A 21,954-nucleotide genomic window follows, 5' to 3' on the forward strand; every position below is an offset into this window, starting at 1 on the left:
GTGCTCCGGGTCGGGTCGGGTCTATGAAAGTGTTTCTATATAAACAAAATGAAAGAACACGAAGCGAAGCGGGACTAGTTCATGTTCATTCGTTTAAGTTAGCTGAACAAATGAACGAAGACAAACGGATAAAGGAACGAGTTTTTTCTTGTTCGTTCGTTTAACAAATTACATTGTTCATGTTCGTTCGTATATGTTCGTGAACATGCTAACGGAATATAAACGAACAAACGTAAATGAACAAAGATAAACAAACATAATTGAACATATATAAACATCAATGACCATATAATATAGTAATATAATCAAACATAATTAAGAATTTATATGAACATAAAATGAACTTATATGAACGAACGTAAAGGAACATTCACGAACATAATTGAAGGAAAGATGTCATTGTCCATGTTTGTTCGTTTAACTAAACGAACATAAATTTTTATTCATGTTTGTTCATTTATTAAATAAACGAACTTCCCGTTGAACAGTTCACGAACAGTTTGTCGAACGTTCAGTTCGTTTACAACCCTATTTCTATAGCTTTAAGTTGGGCAGAGTAAGACTCGGCGACCCTCGGCAGATCTGATGTGGACTCGGTAAATACTGGGCCAGGAACTCGGCATGTCGAGCTCGGAGCCCAAACTCGGTAGAAATGCGTCGAGTCTCTTTCTTCTTTCTCCCTTCTTCCTCCTTCCTTCTTTCCCACTCAGCATACCACCCTTCTATTCTCCCTCGCTTCTTCTTTCGAACTTCTTCCCCCCATTTTTTATGATGTGGAGTTGGTAGGCGTTGCACGACTCCGTTCAGCCTTATAAATAATCAATTTAATATATGAAAATCCCTAAAACCCAATCTATATCGATAATGTTTGGAAAAAGAGTTATCTTATTAAAGCATCTTCGATACATGTTTTTTACCTTTTAAATAGGTCATCTCAAAAATTTATGCCCTCTTTCAAAAACTTTTTATTTTATAAGTCATTCTCAAAAGATAAAGAAAAGCTTGATATAAATTTATGGGCATGTTTGGCAACAATAATTGAAAGTTGGTAGCTGGTAGATGAAAATTAGAAGGGGATAACCGATAGTTGGGAGCTATAAATTTTATTTATATAAGAATGTTCAACACAAATAACTGGAAGTTTTGAAATATGTAAAATCACAGAAAATAGCATATAAACATTAACTAAAATTGAAAGATTTAATTTTTCTAAACTATAATTATCAAAAGTTAAAAATCATCTAAATTTTAATACTAAGTGCACCGGTTAAGCTTCTCAGTTAGTAAAAAAAGATACACGTATTAGTAAAGGATGATTTTTTTATAAATAAAGTAAATAAGATTTTTTAATTTTGTAAGAACCTATGTTAAACATTATTTACATATTAAAAGTGTTTCGACATTCTAAGAGAAACAATAGTACTGTATAATATTAATTTTTGGTTTATAAACTCATTTAATGTAACACCCGTTTTCCAGGATGAATCGAATTAGGGTTTCAAGGACTCAAAAGGTTGGATTTTGGAAGAAAATGAGTCTCACGACGTGAGACATAGAGGCTCACGACGTGAGATGAGTTAATATGAAAACTTTTGTTTGGGACTGGTCTCACGACATGAGACATAGAGGCTCACGACGTGAGAGCTTATGCAGCTCAAGTCCATGATCTTTTAGGGTTTCCTTCATATTTAAGCACCTCTAAACCCATTTTAGGGTTCATTATCAGCCTCCAAACCCTCTTTCACCTCAGAAAACCCTAACCTTCATTCTTTGCTTGATTCTTGGCCATTTTGGAGAAATTCTTGGTTTGGAGAAGAAAAGAAAAGAAAAAAAAAGAATGTGATCTTTGAAGAGGATTGCAATGAATCATCATCATCATCACCTTACATTATTTATGGACACTTGTAAGTGTCAAAGCTTCCTCTTTTATTGTTATTTGAGGATATATCTAAGTTTTGTCCCACTTTCCTCCTTGGTTGGACAAGTTTGAATGGATGGAAACCATAAAGTTGGCAACTTTATGGGTTATAAGGGCCTTAAGAGTGTTATGGATTTCAAATCTAGTGAATGGTTGGGTTTTGGAACCTTGCATGAAAGTTGGATATCTTTTTCTTCAAGTTTGACCCAAATGAGATCTAGACATGTATTGGACATATATGTCTTAAAAGCGTTAACTTTCAAGTGTATTAAGGAGTTATAAGACCTTCTGAAAAGTTAGAGTTCAAGGCTTCATGGATTAAGTTATGGATTAGGTGTATAAGTTCATTACTATAATTGGCATATACTTGAATTGATGGTAGCACAGTCTTTTTGGGTTGCCCTCAAACCTAGTAATTGAATAGATTAACTTTTAGAGAGAGAGAGATTGATTTATTAATTTGTTATATGATTGATAAATTAATTAAAAATCAAAATAAATGATTTGTTAATATATTGTGAGAATAATATATTAATTAGAAATATTGTTATTTAATTAAGAATTAATAAGAAACTAATTGGAATTAATTTTGGGATTAATTAGACTAATTAAAAGTACAAGGGTTAAAGTGTAATTGTTCAATAGTTGAACAATAAGCATTTCAGAACCTTCCTATAGCCTTGGACGGTTTTAGGATGGTCTAAAGTTCCTAGAGTTATCCTTGGAAGATAATTAGAAATGTAGAATTATCTTTGGAGGATAATTAGGGTTATATAGGGTTTCCAAGTTGCATTATATAAGGATCCCTATACCTAGCAATTTCGGTCATGTCTTCTAGACCTAAGGATAGCCGAAATTCTAATATCTCTCATTTCTCTCTTCATGTTTCCTTGGTTGCTAGGGTTTGGGTGTGAACCATTAGAGGCACGACACTTGTGGTGCTAGCTTCCAAATCAAAGAAGAAAGGATTTTTGATTGTTTACTACAACAATAAAAAAGGTATGTAATTTCTATTTTGTTTGTCAATTTCGAAAATACCTAGGGTTCATAGTTTTCTTGTTGGTCAATAGAATGTTACTTCAATAGTGTTATGACACAAATCTAATAGGTTGCATGTACCCTTAAGTGTTATGAATTTATCCGCGTTAATACATGTAAAACCCATCAGTGGTATCAGAGTGTATGGTTGTTTAACAATTGAATGTACATTGCTTGAACTTGAAAAAAAACAAAAATTTTTTCTGTCAAATTGATCTCACGAGGTGAGATTTAATTGTACAACCCAAAAATACTGACATAAAATTTCGTTTTGTTTATAATTAAAGGATCATCAATTAACTGCTTAAATAAAACATGTACATTATAATCAGAGTATAAAATTTTGTTACCTTGTTCAGCTCCCGGTAGTCTATACACATCCGATGTGACCTGTCCTTTTTCTTCACAAACGGGATCGGGCGGGACCCATTTTACCAAGCTCAGCTTGATGTCGGGCGGGGCTCGATGACGGGCGGAGCCCACTATATGTTTATTGTATGTATGGTATGTGGTATGATGGGGGAACTCACTAAGCTTTGTGCTTACAGTTTTCAGTTTTGGTTTCAGGTACTTTCTCTTCGAAGGGAAAGGAGCCGGCACGGTAGCAGCGCATCACACACACGATTTTCCGCATATGAGATTTTTGGGATTTGTATTCTGACATTGTTACTATATTATGACATGCTTTTGAGACATATGATCTATGGTTTTTATGAAATGAAATAACTTGATGATGTTTTCTATAAATTGTTTATGAATCGTTATATCAAAAATGGAATTTTTGTCATGAATTTTTGGGATGTTACATAAAATATATTTGAAAATAAAATAAAAAAATAAGATGAAATGAAAGTTGACTATTTCTTAGATTTTGAAGAATTAGGAGAGTGAGGGTGAAATGAGATGACGTTAAAAATGACACATATACCTTCCGGTCTAATAAAGGGAGAGACCGTGCTTTAAGGACAATGTATGTTACTATTTTTATTATATTATACAACTAGGTGTAAGACCCATGTATTAGGTTAATTAAAAAAAAAATATAAATGTCTAAATATTTAAGAACTTTGGATTTATAAGAAAATAAGAAAAATAATGAAATATTAAAATTGATTTTTTTTCTTTTAAATTTAAATAAATAAACAAAATAAACTAATGAACTTTAATTTGGAAATTTTAAAATAAGAATGTAAGTCCATTAATGAAATTGATATTCATTTATTAGTACATTTACTGTAATTATTACATTAAAGTATTATGTGAAATTTATTAAATTAGAAAAACCCATAAAATGACATGTGGAAAAGAAATTAATCCAAAATAACTACAAAATGACATTTGGTAAATTGAATGAGAATGTAACATATGGCAAAAAAATTCATTTATTAGAGTAGATATTTATTTATTTGTTAACTAAGATTAATAAACGTTGTATGAAAATTGGATAATGGTAACGGTTGACAAATATATTTGGGATAATGACTTGATAGGGTAAGATACTTTTTGAAATGTACACATTTAGTCCTTATTCTTTTTTTTTTGTAAAATAAACCCTTATACTTTATTAATATGTACACATTAGGTCATTTTCACCGGATTCTACAGGTTTTGCTGACGTGGAAGGGTTTATTTTACAAAAAAAAAAGAATAAGGACTAAATGTGTACATTTCAAAAAGTATCTTACCCTATCAAGTCATTTTCCCTTTCTTTTATTTTGTTGAAATGAAATACACAGGTGGCATCCACATATCCACAACGATATTTTTCCAACTTTTATTCATCATTGAAAAGAGGGAGAAACCCGATCTCCGACGACTCCTTTGTGTGTTCCTACACATCACTGGTAGTAAGGAGGAATGATGGCAAAAACAACAAGGTTGAAGGGGGAGGCAGGAGGAAGTAGAGACGGTAGTTGGCGGCGAGGAGCTGCTCTGGTAGCCCCCTCATCGATTCTTTCTTCTTTTTCTGGCAACATATCTCAAAGATGGAGGCAAAGAGAGACAGATCGGAGAAACACAACAGGTAAAGGGTGTTTGGTTGTTGCTGTTCGACCGGAAGGAAGAGAGACGAGAAAGAGAAGGGTCGCCACCCTTTTCTTGTTGCTGGAGGATCACTCACCTCCGATGACTAAGCTAATTAATTGCTATTTAGTGTCACTTGTGCTTCCACATCAGCAAAACCTGTAGAATCCGGTGAAAAGGACCTAATGTGTACATATTAATAAAGTATAAGGGTTTATTTTACAAAAAAAAGAATAAGGACTAAATGTGTACAATTCAAAAAGTATCTTACCCTATCAAGTCATTTTCCCTAAAAGAAAATTCGTATATGACCGGTATACCGGGTATAGCTGGTCACAAGGATTGCATTGTTACAAAAAATAAAGTATAAGAGTTTATTTTACAAAAAAAATAATAATAAGGACTAAATGTACCCTATCAAGTCATTATCCCAATATATTTTTGCATATTGATCTCCATTAAAAAAGAAAGAGAGAAAAATATAGGATGGCATCCGAAAGATCTCTTGTATAATATCTCTAATATTTGAGATAAACATAAAAATAAAAATGGAGTATGATCATAAATTAAAACAAAATAATAAAAAATAGATATATTATAAAAAGGTGATGATTCTTCCATAACTTTTTTATATTTGTCCACATAATTTTATGGATAAGTGACAATTATGCCCCCATTTAAATAAAAAAACGCATTTGAATACTTTCCGGAAATTTGTTCACGCTTTATTTATTTATTTATTATTATTATTATCCACCCAGGTTTCTTTCTTTTGGAGCTGGTTAAAATTCACAGTATAGACAATTTATATCTTTTTTTTTTTTACTTTGTTCATTCGTATTTTCTGGAGTTTTAAACAGCTAAGCTTCGGTCCATAAATCATCATAATTATGTTTCTTCGTCATCAAAATCTTTTCGGTTGGCTTCATATGGGAATTTTGAGCAATACAGTCACAGATCCCTTTTCTTTTCATTTTTGTAATTATTTTGTGTCCCACTGGGCTGGGGTTAGGTCTTTGTGTGGTTTCAATTCTTTTTGTGTGTGTAAAAAGCCATAACCTACAGCATATTGTTGGGTTTGTTTATGTCAAGTATGGTCGACTCAGTTACATGGCAGTTATTATGGAAGGAATTTATATTTGGTTTTTGGAACAGTTGATCAGATGGTCTCGTTATTACCCCGAAAGGCAGAGAATGAGAATCCACTTGCTGAAATTTGCATATTGGTTTTGGCTGGTTGTTTTTTGCCCAGCTGTGATTCCCCATTACAAGTTGTAGTTTCAAACTGGTTGTGGTTGGTGGAGCTATGGAGTATCAAGATTATTTCTTGGTTTCCATCATGGCATGAAGTATTTAGTTTACAGACCCTTTTGCCCCTGCTGCTTAGGATCCTCATGAAGTCTTTGCTGTAGACTTTTCTCTTGGCTTTTGATCAGGTGCAAGTACATCGGTTTCCGCAGGCAGTCATCCATTCTTGCCAACATCCACTTTGATGTAGCGCCGAAAGATTGCAACAACTTAATTAGAAAGAGCAATCTTTATTTTCTCTTATTTAGTAAAATGGATGGTGGATTGATTACAAAATTAAATAACTTATAATATTTATATTTACCTTATGTTATGCTGAAGATTGTAGTGCTGAAGGATGATTGTTGCGCCGAAGGAGAAGAAGAAGGAGGCGTGTGGCGTGTTTGGAAACAAATCATTGGGTTTCTCTCTCATCTCTTTATTTTTAACTCAGGGGCATAATAGTCAGTTCACTTCAGAATTATGTGGATGAATTCAAAAAGGTCGTTGAAGAATATAAATTATAAATACGGATAATATAAATTCAAAACTTTAAATTACAAAGAAGTTAAATAAATATACTAAGGATATACATTGTTGCTTTCCAAAAACAAAATACAGAGAAAATTATAAGAAAGGATAGAGACTCCTCTCCCGCGTGTTCTTCATCCAACTCTTCGTTCCTATTTTTACGCTCATTGCTGGTGATCACCCCTCATCCCTCATCGTATACGAATTATTTGAATCGTAAGTCGTAATTAACCCCTCTTATATTTGATTGTAGGTATTCGACGATCTTTATTTTATTGCTGCTTATTCTTTTTCTGGAAACAAACTGTGACTGTTTCATAATGGCCGGTGTATATGAGGTTGGAACTGAGAATGGTAAATTTCTTTCTGGTGATTCTGATATTCTCGTTGGACATGTTGAGGTGATCGTTGACAAGGGTTTTCGAAACGAAGTCTCTGGATTGGAGACTGATTCCATTGATCTTGAGTCTGCAACTGCAAAGGATTGTCAGGTGAAAGGTGTCAACGGAGAAGTGAATATTAAAAGTGAAACAAATGGGAATCATCTTGAAGTGGAGAAGGTAAATGGGTCAGAAAATGTAGTAGGGGAAACAATTGATCTTGATTCTGGGAAAATAACCAACACAGACTGTAGTCTGATTCCAACTGAGACTTCTCAACCATTGGAGGACTCAAAATCCCAAGACACAGCCTCTCGGTTTTTGTTGTCTACTACTAATGTAATCAAGACTGTTCAAGATACTTTGAGCCCAGATTATGCAACACAAATGACCAACGAGACTGAACAATTTGAGACAGAAGCTATCGATGATCAAATTAGAGATGAGACTACAATTTCACAGTTGGTAGAAGTGAGTGTTGATAAAACTCAAACAAATACCCAACAGCCTGCTACCGAATATGGGAAGTCAGAAAACAAGAATGGGGATATATTATTAGAAAAACATGGGGTTCCTCAAGTTACAGAGCATCAGCGTGTTGATGTTCTTGATGATAAACAAAATGAATTTGAAGTAAAGAAACCCATATTAATCTTCCCAGATACATTTGAGTGCCCTGAAATAAAGTTTCAGTTTGGTTCATTCGGTGTTCATGAGAAAGATCCTAATAACCTAAATCTTGTGTTGGAAGTCTTGAACAGGGAGGCTGAACCCATACGTGGAGTCAACATTAACACTCCCGACACAATTCTTGATGATTTACAAAACAAAAGTGCTGACAAGGCGACTCACTGCATGAATGATGTGGTTCAACCATATAACAGGGTTCCAAGATTTGATGATGAAGAGCTCAAGGAGCAGATTAAAAATGCTCAGTTGCAACTCGATGAGAAGATAAGGTGCAGATATGCAATCTGGGCTGAAATTCAAGAGAATAGGGTAAGAGTTTTGTAAGTCTTTAATACCATGTTTTATTATAAAGTTTAATATTATATACTCGTATAAGTACTTTGATTTCTCCTTGAATAGGCAATATTGAAAGCCGATAACGAGGCACTCAAAAATGCATACTTGGAGGTAACAGCTGCAAAGAAGTTACGTAAATCAAAGCGGTCAGATTTAGAATCTATTCTACATTTGATGAAACAAGTCAGGAAGGCTGAAGATATAGATAACTCGGTATGATGTTATGATTATTGATTCCATTCCTTTTTCTACCCAAAATACAATATAGTAGCCAATTTTCTATCATGCATTACTTTATATTCTAACTCATGGTTTGTTTTTGTTCTTGAAGCATATGCATAAAGTGGAGCACATGATAGAGATTCAAAACCAGAAAAAGAAAATAAAGGAGCTCCTGAATGTACGTGTATCAATCACTATTTTATTTATATACTACATAATCTACATTTTTATTTCTTTCTTCTAGAGCTACAGTGATCATCAAATTTTGTTATAGTTCGACAACTTATTGCCAGGATCTCATTATTGTATAGCTTGAATTTTATTTGATTGACAATAATGCTTCCCTAACGGCTAACAGGGAGGCTAAAAGGGCTGTTAGATTTCCTAAAAGTTGGTCCATTTTTTATTCAATGCAGAATATAGCGGAGGAAGTTGACTCTTTAAAAGATAGTGTTTTAAAAGCTGAAGTGGCTGCCTTAGTAATAGGAAAAATATATGATGAAGAATACGAAAAGGGAAAAGAACTACGAGCTCGATTCCACGTTGCAGAAGAAGTCTGCCAACAAGCTTATACACATTTATATAGTTTGAAGAAACGTTTATATGACAAGGTTTGTTGTAAATTTTTGCATCTTACACAAAATGAAACATAATATAATAATTATAATTTTCTGATGATTGAATCTGCAGAAAAAACTTTTCTATATGTACAAAGAAGATGCGACTGCAGCAAGGAATTGTGCATCTGGTGGAGATAAAGTTGCACTTCATCACCCGTGTGTTAATCAGGTTCGTTATCTTATCTTCTCGATATTCTAATTTCATATTTAGTATGTGGTTTGTGTCTAACATGTTCTATAATTACTTTAGGTGGAAAAAATAATGGAAGAATCGAACTCAAATGAAGAATTTAGGAAAGACTACATTAGTAGGACCACACCAAGTACACTTGTTGAAACTTCGCTTGAGAGTCATATGAATGAAAGAATTGCTGTGAAAGAAGTTCCTATCTCAAGTAAATTGGAACCCACTTCAGTAATTTCAAAAGTTGAACAAGGAAAAAAGACCGTTTCGTGTGTGAGTGATATCTGCGAAAGAATTGCTACGAATTCAGTTTCTATCTCAAGTGAAACCGAATCCGTTTCATTGGTTTCAAAAGTAGAACAAAGGAAAAAGACGACTTCAACCCCTGAGAACCAAACTATCTGGAAAGTGGCTAGAAAGACTAATCGTATAATGAAAACCACAAAACCAGTTAAATTTGTAGTAAGAGATTCAAAGTTCATTTGTTTGAGTGAGATAACGGAGGACGAAGAAATGGAAAAAACTATGGTGGAGGTTGATAAGAAGGAAGATGAACTAAGTAAAAAAGAGATCGAATGCAATTTGAAAGAGCAAGTGCGGTTGGAGGAAAAGAGAAAAATGAACGAGGCAATCGAGAGGAAGACACGAAATGCTGAAAATGCCCAAAAACGGGCTGAGTTACGAGCTCAAAGGGAAGCCGAGCAGAGACAGAAGGTAACGTTTAAATGTCTTTTTTTTTCATTTTATTTTTCTTTTGCGTTATAGAAAAGGTTTTGGTTCATACATGTACACATTGACCACACAAACATATAAAAAGTTAAAACACCCCACAGTTAACATGGGGTGATAAATCACAATGTCCCCGGACTGAAAAAACATGTAAAATTATTTTATTGGCAAAATGTAACCGATCTGAGTTTGTGTAGGTGAGGGAAAAACGGTTAAGAAGAAAGGAAAGAAAGAGGACAGTTGGTGACAACAAAGTGAACGATGAAAAGATTGTGGCAAATGAGACTGAAAAACCACGGGCTGCGACACTGACAGTTGGAGACAGAAGGCAGTACCCACAATTGTGGAAGATGGTAACCGCTGCCGGTGCAGCTCTTATATTCTTTTTAAGCAATATTAGATATGTGCAGCAGTATAATAGTTTTCTTGGTTTTTTATTAACTTTTTATAGGTAGATTCCTGATTTTGAGTTATGTAAAGCCACATGACAGTTTCTAGTTTTTGTACATATGGTTAAATTAACGTGGTATAGTTTTTTTACATCTTTCAGTACATCATATTTTGTTGGAAAGTATAATGTTTGATCGTACACATAAATCAATAGAGCTCTTTGATTAATGATCATATATGTCGGAAATTGGCTTTCGTGTGGTGTTGGAAAGTGTTATCTATATCAAAGTTTTGAATTTCTGACCAAGATTTACAACTCCAATCAGATGAAACCCAAAATCCAAACAAGATGAAACTCATATTCATCAAAAACAGAATGATGATTTTAAAGGAAGAAGTAATTTTTTTTCCAGATATTTTTAGATTTAGATATCAAAAAATAAATTTTGAATGATTTGACAAATACATTGTCTTGTGCCCCTTCCAGATTCATGCAACATGCTTATCCTCTTCAACTAGATGAAAGATGAGGAACAAAATGTTTTCCTCCAAGATTATTAATAAACCAAAAACACTAGCCATCAATGAAAAAAAAAAATCAAAATCATAGTAAAACATCTCCACAGCATTTCGATATCCACTTGCATTTTCTGTTCCAAAATCATCTCTACTCATTCACTTTGGTTATGTAATATACTCTCTACTCTCCACTATTCCATTATGTACCATGTCAAAGCCACTTTAATTTTTTGATACAAATAATAATTTTTTAATTTAAACATTTTACTTACAAAATAAACATAAAAATAAATATAACATGATTCATTAATAAAAACAACACTACATAGTAATAAATATATAAATATTACATATTAATAAACTACAAACATTGCTAAGAATTACTTAAAAAACATCACTAAAAACATAAGTTTAAAGAACATTCAAGTTGCTTCATGGAAAAAGTCCCTTCCGTTATTTTCTAATTTGTATTGCTCTTTAGCCGCCTCTAAAATATTAGATTCACCATCATTCATTCAAATGTTGATTTAAGAGGTTATAGATGACGTTGAACTTCGACACCTTTCAGTATAAATCCTTCCACTTTGAGTTGAGTTGGTGGTGTGTTCAATAGGGTTCACGATCCATTTCATTGTGAAGCATATCCGTAATGCGATTCCAAAAAGTAGAAAACCTTTGCGGGGTACCAATTTGATTATCATTTGAAACTGCGACCCAAGCACATACCAATGTGAGTTCCTTGTCCATGGTGCATGGTGGTGCGGCACAAAAAATGGAAACATTTGGGTCCATTTTTGGTAAAAATATGAAACATGATGTAGGTTAAAATAAAGAGAGTGTCGTTTGAATAGTCGAAAATATGATTCTCAAACCTTTCGTACTACATGCCCATAAACCTTATAGGATGTGTGAGTAAGGTGATTTCAAAAGCCTTAGCCAAGAGACTTAAAAAGGTTTTGCACGTGATTATAAGCAAAGAACAAACTGCCTTTGTAAAGGGCAGAAACATTATGGAAGGACCTATGATGGTAAATGAAGTGGTGAGGTGGGCTAAAAAAAGGAAGAAGAAAATGATAATATTCAAGCTCGATTTTGAGAGAGCCTTTGATAATCTCAATTGGAAATTTTTGGATGACATGATGGTTCAGATAGGCTTTGGAGAGTTATGGAGAATGTAACGTCTCAAAAATCATAACAAGTTTAAACTTTTCAAAACAACTCATTTACTAAAAAGAAGTGTTTACAAAACCGTTGTTTCCAAAACATTATCTAAAAACAGAGTCTCCCAAGATCAACAACATGAAACCAATGATGTGTATGCTCACGCCTTCGCCTTGCCACGGTCCTATGAAGTACCTGAAACAAAACTAAAACTATAAGTCAACGCTTAGTGAGTTCCCCCAAAGTACCACCACATAAACATAACAAACAACATCATGCATACAGAGCCTTCAACATGACTGTACCGCCTCACTGGGCCTTCAACCTATCTGGACCGCTCTCCGAGCCTTCAGCCTGGTCCGCCTCGCAGGCCTTCAGTCTATCCGAACCGCCCTGGATATCTTGGCCTTCAGCACAAAGCAGGACCGCCTCAACCCGATACACCATCACATACCAACATATACCATAACAATCAATAACTAGCATATACAGGTGGCCATACAGATCTAACCGAACATTACAGTATAACAACATCCTATATACCAGGATACAGATCTAACAGATCACTACAGCATAGCAACATATGTTAAACCAAGATATCAATCCAATGATCCGACCTCGGTGCCTTCGACCCGTAAGTACAGTGAGGCAAACTCACCTCACAGTCTGACGAATAGCTGATTGATACTCTGCTCCCAAATACCGGCTCAACCCAAATCCTAAATGTCAAAACACTTCCATTCTAAATTAATAACATTTCCCCAAAATACCCTTGGTCAAAACTGGTCAAAATTAACGAGTTAACCGAGTCAACACAGTCGAGTCAACACAGTCGAGTCAACTCAGCCGAGTCGACTCAAGCTTCGTACGCGGGGCGTACTAGCTGTCCGAGGCGCCGGGGCCAGATCTGCGTACGTGCAACGTACCCTTCGGTACGCCCAACGTACGCAACAATCCATTTATTAACCTATTAAGTACTTATTTCTTCGACTTAACACGTCCAATTGCAGATCCAAGGCTAAAATACCATCAAGAGTCATAAAGTTTCCAACTTTATGAGTTTGCATGTCCATTAAGTGCTTAATACACAAAATCTCAACATCTTAATGCCTTAAGACCTTCTATAGCATGCATGGAGTAACACTAAGCATCAAGACCACATTTTATGACTCAACACCCCTCATATAAGGTCTGAAAGGACGACGTATTGGGTTAAGAGCATGTCATGCTCAAGAATCACCATATTTGGGACCAAAAATGCCCTAAATGAAGAAATGATCAGATCTACAAGATATAGTGATCAAGTTATGAACTTTTTACCTCCAGGAGGTTGCTAGCAAGTGGGGAATCCCAAATCTAAGTTGCTTCAAACCTTCAAGGTCCTTGCACCAACTTCTCCTTCTTTAAGAACACCAAAAAGGCACACAAATGAGCTCAAAACACTCTTCTCACTTAGGTTTTGCTAGAGGTTCAAATTCTTAGATGGGGCTGATGAGGGTATGATAAATGAGGCTATAATGATGCTTATATAAAGACCAAGCCCTAAGAATTAGGGTTTGAACTTTCTCCACGTACGCCCTGCATACTCGGTGTACGCCCAACGTACTAGGGTCCACCCTAGTATGATCAAGGTACCCAACGTACTTCCCTTAGCCCAAAATTACTAAAATGCCACAATGATCCATTTTGCACTCTTTTTTATACTCAGGGACTAAAATGCAATATTTATTCATACATAGGGTTAAACTAAAAATACCTCAACATCGGGATGTTATAGAGAAATTGGATGTTAGCTATTATCTCATCGCCAAGAGTATCAGTATTGGTCAACGGGGCAACAACAAAACAATTCAAGCTTCAAAAAGGGATTCAGCAGGGAGACCCCCTTTCGCCGTTTCTATTTATCATTGTTGTCGAAGGATTAAAAGTGGCATTGTTTGCAGCAATGGAAAAAGGGTTTTATAAAGGAATAGATTTGCCTAATAATGGTCCAAACTCTCGATCTTCCAGTTTACAGATGATACTTTGTTTCTCGGAGAATGGTCAATAGAAAATGCCAAAAACCTAATGAGGTTTCTTAGATGTTTCCATGTCTCCTATGGTCTAAGCATAAACTTTTCTAAGAGAAGAATTATGGGAATATGGGCTACTAGTCGGGAGGTTGGGTATTTAGCGAGTGAGTTGTATTGTATAGATGGAAACCTTCCTTTCAATTTCTTGGGTTACCGGTAGGAAAAAGCATGACGAGAAAAAACAATTGGCAATGTTTGGTTTATAAATTCCAAAATAAGTTGTCTTCTTGGAAAGCTCGATGTATCTCTTTTGGCGGAAGGCTAGTTCTTTGCAAATTGGTTCTTGGACACCTTGGTTCCTATATGTTCTCTTTGTATAAAGCACCGACTGAAATTAAAAAAAAAAGCTTGAAAGTATCAGATGTAACTTCTTTTGGGGTGGAAATTCGGATAAGAGAAAAATCTTGTGGGTTGCTTGGAATAAGGTCTTGAGCTCAAAAGCATCAGGAGGTTTAGAAATTGGCAGTTTGCAAGCTCTCAATTTTGCGTTTCTTTGTAAATGGTGGTGGAAATTTAGACAGGATCAAGTTTCTCTCTGGACGGAGTGATGGGTTTGACCCAAAAGAACATCCTATGTGCTCATGCAAACCCTAAAGCTTGGATCTAGGTTTCTCTATTGTACATGCAATTCATCCAAGACTTATGAACCCTAGATCTAGCATACATATTTCGAAATTAACATAAGAAATCAGATCTAGATGATTACCTCTTCTACAATGGCTTGAATCTTCTTGTCTTGGAGCTTAGAGTCACAAATGTCACTCCTCTAATGGTTTACAAACACCACAAGCAAGAGGATGATATTGGAGAGAGGGAGGAGGCACCAAAAAAACGTCCTAGAACCCTTAGGCATTACTTCCACATGTTTTTGGGGCCTTAGGGATTCCTTATATAGTGAGGCTATTAGGGTTTCAAACTAGGAAACCCTAATCTGACTGCTTAGGCCCTAAGCAGCCCATGGACTCCCTCCTTAGAAGCCGTGGACGAATTCTAATGGGTTTCCCCATAGATTTCGTCTACTCCAACTTCTATGGAGTCCATTAGCCCAATGTTCAACTATCACACAATTGACCGTTCTAGTCCATTTTATTTAATTAATGTCTTTTAGCCACAAAATCAATTCTTATTAATTCTTGACTAATATTAATTAAACAATATGATTTCTCCTTTAATATATTATTCATATAATATATTAATAAACCATAATAACCTCTCTTCCTCCTTGAATCATCCTATCAAGTTGCTTTGTGAAGGCAACCCAAAAGGACCACGCACAACCGGGTCAAGTATATGTTGGATAAGATGTCTAAGTCCATAACTTATTTGGTATATACTTGACCCGACCCGGCATGGTCCATTTGGGTTGCACTTCACCCAAACTAGTTATGGATAATTTTATGAGAGTTGTATACTTACGATTTATTAATATATTATAAGTTATAATATATTAATATAAAGTCATGTTACCTAATTAGTTTTAATCTTGAATTAACTATGAATTAATTTAGTGATTAAAAGGAAGACTAATTAAATCATGGGCTATTATATTTATATGGTGTGGGCTAACACTCATTTGGGAATGGGCTAAGCTTATATGGAAGTCCATGGATGATCCATGGAGCTTTTACCCATGGATCCTTGGAAGAGGAAAAGACATGGGTTATTAGGGTTTCACCCTAACCATGTACACTATATAAACAAGCTTATGTTGCATGAAAAAGACACTAATGTGTGTGTAAGTGTGGTGGCCAAAATCAAGAGTTAGTATACTCTCTCATATATTTTCCAAGTTTGTGGTGATTTGTGATTTCCATTTGAGGCATTCACATTATTGGTGCTTGGCTCTCAAACTCCAAGGAATCAACAATCAACAAAAGGTATGTAATTCATCTAGTTCTTTTATGGTTAAAAGTACCCCATGCCATGCTAGATAGGTTATAAACATTGGAAAATAATATTTTGCATGTATCTTAGACAAACATAGATCCAAGGTTTAATAGGGTTGCATGTACACTTAGGAAGTGTTAGAATGCTCAAAACCCAACAGTGGTATCAGAGCCAGGTTTGTTTGTTTGATACTTGATGCAAAATAGTGAAAAAAGTCGAATTTTTTTACTGTCTGCCTGATGAACTCGCCGAGTCCATGGGGGGACTCGCCGAGTTCATGAGTAAACTCATCCTACTCGGCGAGTAGGTTCGTGCACTCGGCGAGTAGGAGCCTCAGAATGCAGATTTTCGACTTTTGCTGCTGGAAATGGACTAGAAACATTACCCTAAACTGTTTTGGTGTTTTAAAACTTGTTTTAGTTGGTGTAATGGTTGTTCTAATCCATTTACAATAGCTTATATCAAAATTTCATGCTTTGTATGTGTTCATATAATTCTTGAAACTTTGATGATCATGTTCATGTTCTTATGAATTTAGAAGATGATAGGAATTATTTGCTGAATTGTTTAGGATTAATTCTTGATCATTTATGTGTTTTAATGGAGTCCATAATTTGTCCTCAAGTTATGGATATCCAAAGGTCACTTCTTTTAAACACACACTTAAAACACATAAGTTACATGGAAATGAAGAGTCTTCATTTTTATGAACCTTTAATTCATAAGTTATGAAATGAAAAGTTTTGAATAGTTTCGAAACTTGTCCTCAAGTTTTGGAATTTGTAAAGTTACACACACTTTAATATACTTTAATTCCAAACCCTTAGAGTTTTAAAAGTTAAAATTCAACCCTTATACTATTTATAACATTAATGGTTAATTATTATATATATGTATAAGATCAAAGTCGTCTTACCGCTAGTACACCTCATTCACGAAGCCAGTCTATAAGGTGGGTATAAGGTTGTTGCCTATAAAATGGCAACTTAATGGGTGTCCACTCTCACCCACCGCTTGCTTGACTGGTGGAGGGTCGTTAGCCGAACGGGTAGGACAAAGACTTATAAATTCTCATTAAAAGTATGATGAATATTATAAAGTAACTAAACCTTTTATAAATTCCCAATCTTAGTTACTTTAGGAAAATGTGAATATGGTGCTAACCCATGAAATTCACACTTTGTACCTTACCAAGTCGTTGGTGGAGCGTGTGTGGTTAACCGGCACACTAACTTGGACTAGTAAGGATCACGAAGGGTGACTTAATGTTTATCATAGATCGGTGGAGCGTGTGTGGTTAACCGGCACATTGATTAGGTGATAATATTAAGGGTACCAAGTGAATTTGCATGGTTATTCACACCTTGTTTTGTGATCCTCGGCATCCCAGTCACAAAACTTGAAGGGCACAATCGAGATTGAAACATGCCATTGAAAAGTTCAATGAATCTCAAAAGAATCTAGGAATTTCAAAAACCAATTAAACCTAATAATTCATTTCGTTTTCATGGTGGAAATTGGTGAATCGTCATTCACCTACCTTCAAATATATTATAGCTTAGATTACGGCATCCCTCTTCTAAGTTATAATATATTGTGTTGGATCCTAGCCTTAATATTACATTTGGGTGTATTATTAAGGATTCGATATATCTAATCTAAACTTGTTTTCTTCTTTTCAGATGTCTTCCAACATCAAAGCTTCGGGGTCTAACCCTACTGGCTCCTTTTCCCTCATGAACCTTTGTGGGAGGGTCATCTTTGATGGTTCCAACTTCATGGATTGGATCTGGAACATCAGGATGGTTACTCGTTACGAGGACAAGGAATATGTCCTCGATAAGGAGCTAAAGGAGCTTGATGAGTCCACTGCTACTCCTGAGGAGGTCGCTGAGTATCAGACACATGAAAGAGATGCCACCAAGGTGGCATGCATCATGATGGCCACCATGACAGCTGAACTCCAAAAGTCCTATGAGGACTATTACCCTTTTGAGTTGCATCAGGATCTGATGGAAAGGTACCATCAGAGTGCTCGTCAAGAGCGGTATGAAATAATCTCCTCCATGATCACTACCCGTATGAAGGATAGCGAACCAATCACGAGCCACATGCAGAAAATGCAAAGGTATGTGGACCGTCTAATGAAACTGAATGTGAACTTCCCTGAGGAGTTGGCAATTGATATTATTTTGCACTCCTTGCCATCGTGTTATGATCAATTTCGTATGACATACCACATGAACAAGGAGGAAGTCACACTCAGTAAGCTTCAAGGACTTCTAAAGACTGCCGAAAGTGGTCTTAAAAGTAAGTCGGTTGCTACTCCTACTCCTACTACTACCCCTGTTTTGGCTATCGGGCAAGGCAAAGGGAAGAAGAGGAAGCACCCTTCGAAGGGTACCAAGGGAAAGTCCTTTGAAGGCTCCTCATCTGGAACCAAAGGTGGTTCTATCACTCCTTCTGCCATCCCTAAGGATGCTGAATGCTTCTACTGTCAAAATAAGGGGCACTGGAAGCGAAACTGCCCAAAGTACTTGCAGGATGTCAAGGATGGGAAAGTGAAACCATCCCATGCAGGTATTTACACTATATTGTCTAATAACTCACCATATTCTAATTCTTGGGTTCTTGATACAGGTTGTGGTATTCACATCTGTTGTGACTTGCAGGGCCTAAGAAGAAGTGAGGATGTGGAGCACGGAAAGATAAACTTAATCATGGGGAACAAGAAGGTTGCACCTGTTACCAAGATTGGAGTTTATACTTTGTTGCTAGATAGTGGGTTAAAGTTAGATTTGAATAAATGTGTGTACTCGTCTGAAATGGCGAGGAATATTATTTCCTTTCATGCTTTGTACAAACAAGGTTTTACCTTTTCTTTTGATAATGAAGTTGGTAGTATTAATGCTTTCTTTAATAATATTCTTTATTTTAAAGCATTACCTTGTGATGGTGTGTATGAAGCTGTATCGGTTGTAGATAATTTAGGAAATAATGTATTATGTATTGATTCTTCTACTAGCTTGGATAAAGCATCTTTGTGGCATTGTCGTCTTGGACATGTAAGCAAGAAACGCATAGGCCAGCTCCAAAAGGATGGAGTCTTGGAGTCGTTCGACCTCAAGTCGGATGATAGTTGTAAGTCTTGTCTACTTGGAAAAATGACAAAATCACCCTTCACTGGTACTTGTGCAAGGGGTGAGGGTTTGTTGGACCTTATACATACTGATGTATGTGGACCATTCAAAACCGCCACAAGGGATGCTAATCGCTATTATGTGACTTTTATTGATGATTTTAGTAGATATGGTTATGTCTACTTAATCAAACATAAGTCAGAAACTTTTGAAAGGTTTAAAGAGTTTAAACAGGAAGTAGAAAATCAATTGGGCAGGAACATTAAGATGCTTCGATCCGATCGAGGTGGTGAGTACCTTAGTACTGAGTTCCTCGACTATCTTAAGGAGTGTGGGATTGTCTCACAATTGACACCTCCCAGGACACCACAGCTGAATGGTGTAGCTGAGAGGCGCAATCGAACCTTGTTGGACATGGTTCGCTCTATGATGAGTCGAGCTTCGCTACCAATCTCTTTTTGGGGGTATGCCTTAGAGACTGCCGCCCACATCCTTAATCTAGTCCCTACAAAGAAGGTTGCCAAAACACCTCATGAAATGTGGACTGGGAAAGTTCCCAATTTGGACCACATCAAGATTTGGGGTTGCGAGGCTTTCGTGAGGCGCGAAACTCATGACAAGCTCGAACCTCGAAGTGAAAGGTGTATTTTCATCGGCTGCCCACAAAAATCCTTTGGTTACCTCTTCTACAGACCCAGTGAGAATGTGGTCTTTGTGGCTAGGAGAGGAGTCTTTCGAGAGAGAGAATTTATAAGCCAAGGAGACAGTGGGAGGCAAATTGACCTTGAAGAAATTCAAGACTCAATTGGTGAAGGAACCTCAGACACTAGCAATCAACTTGAGGAGGAAAATCCTGTTGATCCAGCTGACGAGTCTATACTTCCGAGGCGTTCCACAAAGGTTAGGAACACACCTGAGTTTTATTATGGATTTCATATTACTACGGAAGGTGATACATTTATCAGTGACAGTACACTGGTAAATCTGGATGAACCTAACAGTGTTAAGGAAGCCATGGCAGGCCCAGAGTCTGCTAAATGGAAGGAGGCTATGGACAGCGAGATACAGTCCATGTATGACAATCAAGTTTGGAACTTGGTTGACAATGTATCAGGCCGTAAGACAGTCGGGTGCAAATGGATCTTCAAGCAGAAGACCGACATGGATGGGAAGGTGCACACTTATAAGGCTCGACTGGTTGCGAAGGGGTTTACTCAGACTCAGGGAATTGATTATGATGAAACCTTTTCACCAGTAGCAAAGATTAAGTCTATTAGGGTTATGCTAGCCATTGCTGCATTTCATGATTATGAAATATGGCAAATGGATGTCAAAACCGTTTTCCATAACGGAAAGTTGGCTGAGGATGTTTACATGAATCAGCCAGAAGGTTTTGTCAGTGCAGAGTACCCCAATAGAGTGTGCAAGCTTGAGAAATCCATTTATGGTTTGAAACAAGCATCTCGAAGTTGGAATCTTTGTTTCGATGAGAAGGTCAAAGAGTTTGGTTTCTCAAGAAGTGAAGATGAGTCCTGCGTGTATGTCAGAGCTAGTGGGAGTATAGTTAGCTTTTTGGTACTGTATGTGGATGACATACTACTCATAGGAAATGACATCCCAACCTTGCAGGAGGTTAAGTCCTGGCTTGGGAAGTGCTTTGCTATGAAGGACCTTGGAGAAGCTACCTATATCCTAGGGATAAGGATATTAAGAGAAAGGAGTAAAAGACTAATTGGACTTAGTCAGAGTATCTACTTGGATAAGGTGTTGAAAAGGTTCAACATGCGGAATTCCAAGAAAGGAGAATTACCGATCCAAAGCAATGCCAAACTGAGCAAGGCTCAGAGCCCGAGTACAGAAGATGAGATAGCTGAGATGGGTCGATTACCTTATGCTTCCGCTGTTGGTTCGATCATGTATGCTATGACTTGTACTCGTCCTGATGTGGCCTTCGCTTTGAGCATGGTCAGCAGATATCAGGGGAACCCTGGCAAGGCTCATTGGACTGCGGTAAAGAATATTATCAAGTACCTGCGGAGGACTAAGGATTGGATCCTTACCCTTGGTGGGAGTGATGACTTGAGAGTAGTAGGGTATAGTGATGCTAGCTTTCAGACTGATAGGGATAACTTCCGCTCTCAGTCGGGCTGGGTCTTTACCTTAAATGGAGGGGCAATCACTTGGAAGAGTTCCAAACAGGAGACTGTAGCTGATTCGACTTGTGAATCAGAGTACATAGCAGCGAGTGAAGCGGCAAAGGAGGCGATATGGCTGAGGAACTTCATCGGAGACCTTGGAGTTGTACCAGCTATTAAGGAGCCTATGGAGATTTTCTGTGACAGCAATAGTGCGGTTGCCTTAGCCAAGGAACCAAGAGATCATGGCAGATCCCGACACATTGACAGAAAATATCACTTCATAAGACACAAGATAGAAGAGGGACTCCTCGTGGCAAAGAGGGTATCGTCAGATGAGAACCCTGCGGATCCCCTTACGAAGGGACTGACGAGGGTTAAGCATTTGCAACATGCGAGGCGCATCGGGCTGAGGGACGATATTAGTTTTACAAATTAGATAGCCTTTTCTGAAACTTGTAAAATGTAATCGACGTTTGATGATGAATAAAATGTGTGATTTATTTATGAGTAAAGTGTTACTATCATTGTCAATTATTTACTATTGTTTCAGTTTTGCATGTTTTGACTTCCAGAATAATTAATTTATTCAAACCTCCACAATCGGTCATACGTCGGAAGTAGGTATGAATCAAGATTGTCATGAATTGGGATTGTAGATGACTAAAGGTGTTTAGCCATAGCAATGGTTGC

At 36.5% G+C, this 21,954-nt stretch overlaps 1 protein-coding gene across 1 annotated transcript; it reads left to right on the forward strand.

The window, feature by feature from the left end:
* The first annotated feature begins 6,462 nt into the window (after nt 1-6,462).
* LOC145138609 (uncharacterized) lies at nt 6,463-10,478 on the forward strand. Its single transcript, XM_079072665.1, has 9 exons — nt 6,463-6,768; nt 6,887-6,969; nt 7,050-8,175; nt 8,266-8,415; nt 8,534-8,602; nt 8,841-9,035; nt 9,115-9,213; nt 9,295-9,942; nt 10,155-10,478. Exons 3-9 carry the CDS (start codon nt 7,117-7,119, stop codon nt 10,410-10,412), a joined length of 2,478 nt encoding a protein of 825 aa, XP_078928791.1. The 5' UTR covers nt 6,463-6,768; nt 6,887-6,969; nt 7,050-7,116; the 3' UTR covers nt 10,413-10,478.
* The last annotated feature ends 11,476 nt before the right edge of the window (nt 10,479-21,954 follow it).

The sequence above is a fragment of the Lactuca virosa genome, chromosome 9 (genome assembly GCF_052849685.1).
Source record: "Lactuca virosa cultivar CGN04683 chromosome 9, Lactuca_virosa_CGN04683_v6, whole genome shotgun sequence".
NCBI classification, from domain to species: Eukaryota; Viridiplantae; Streptophyta; class Magnoliopsida; order Asterales; family Asteraceae; genus Lactuca; species Lactuca virosa.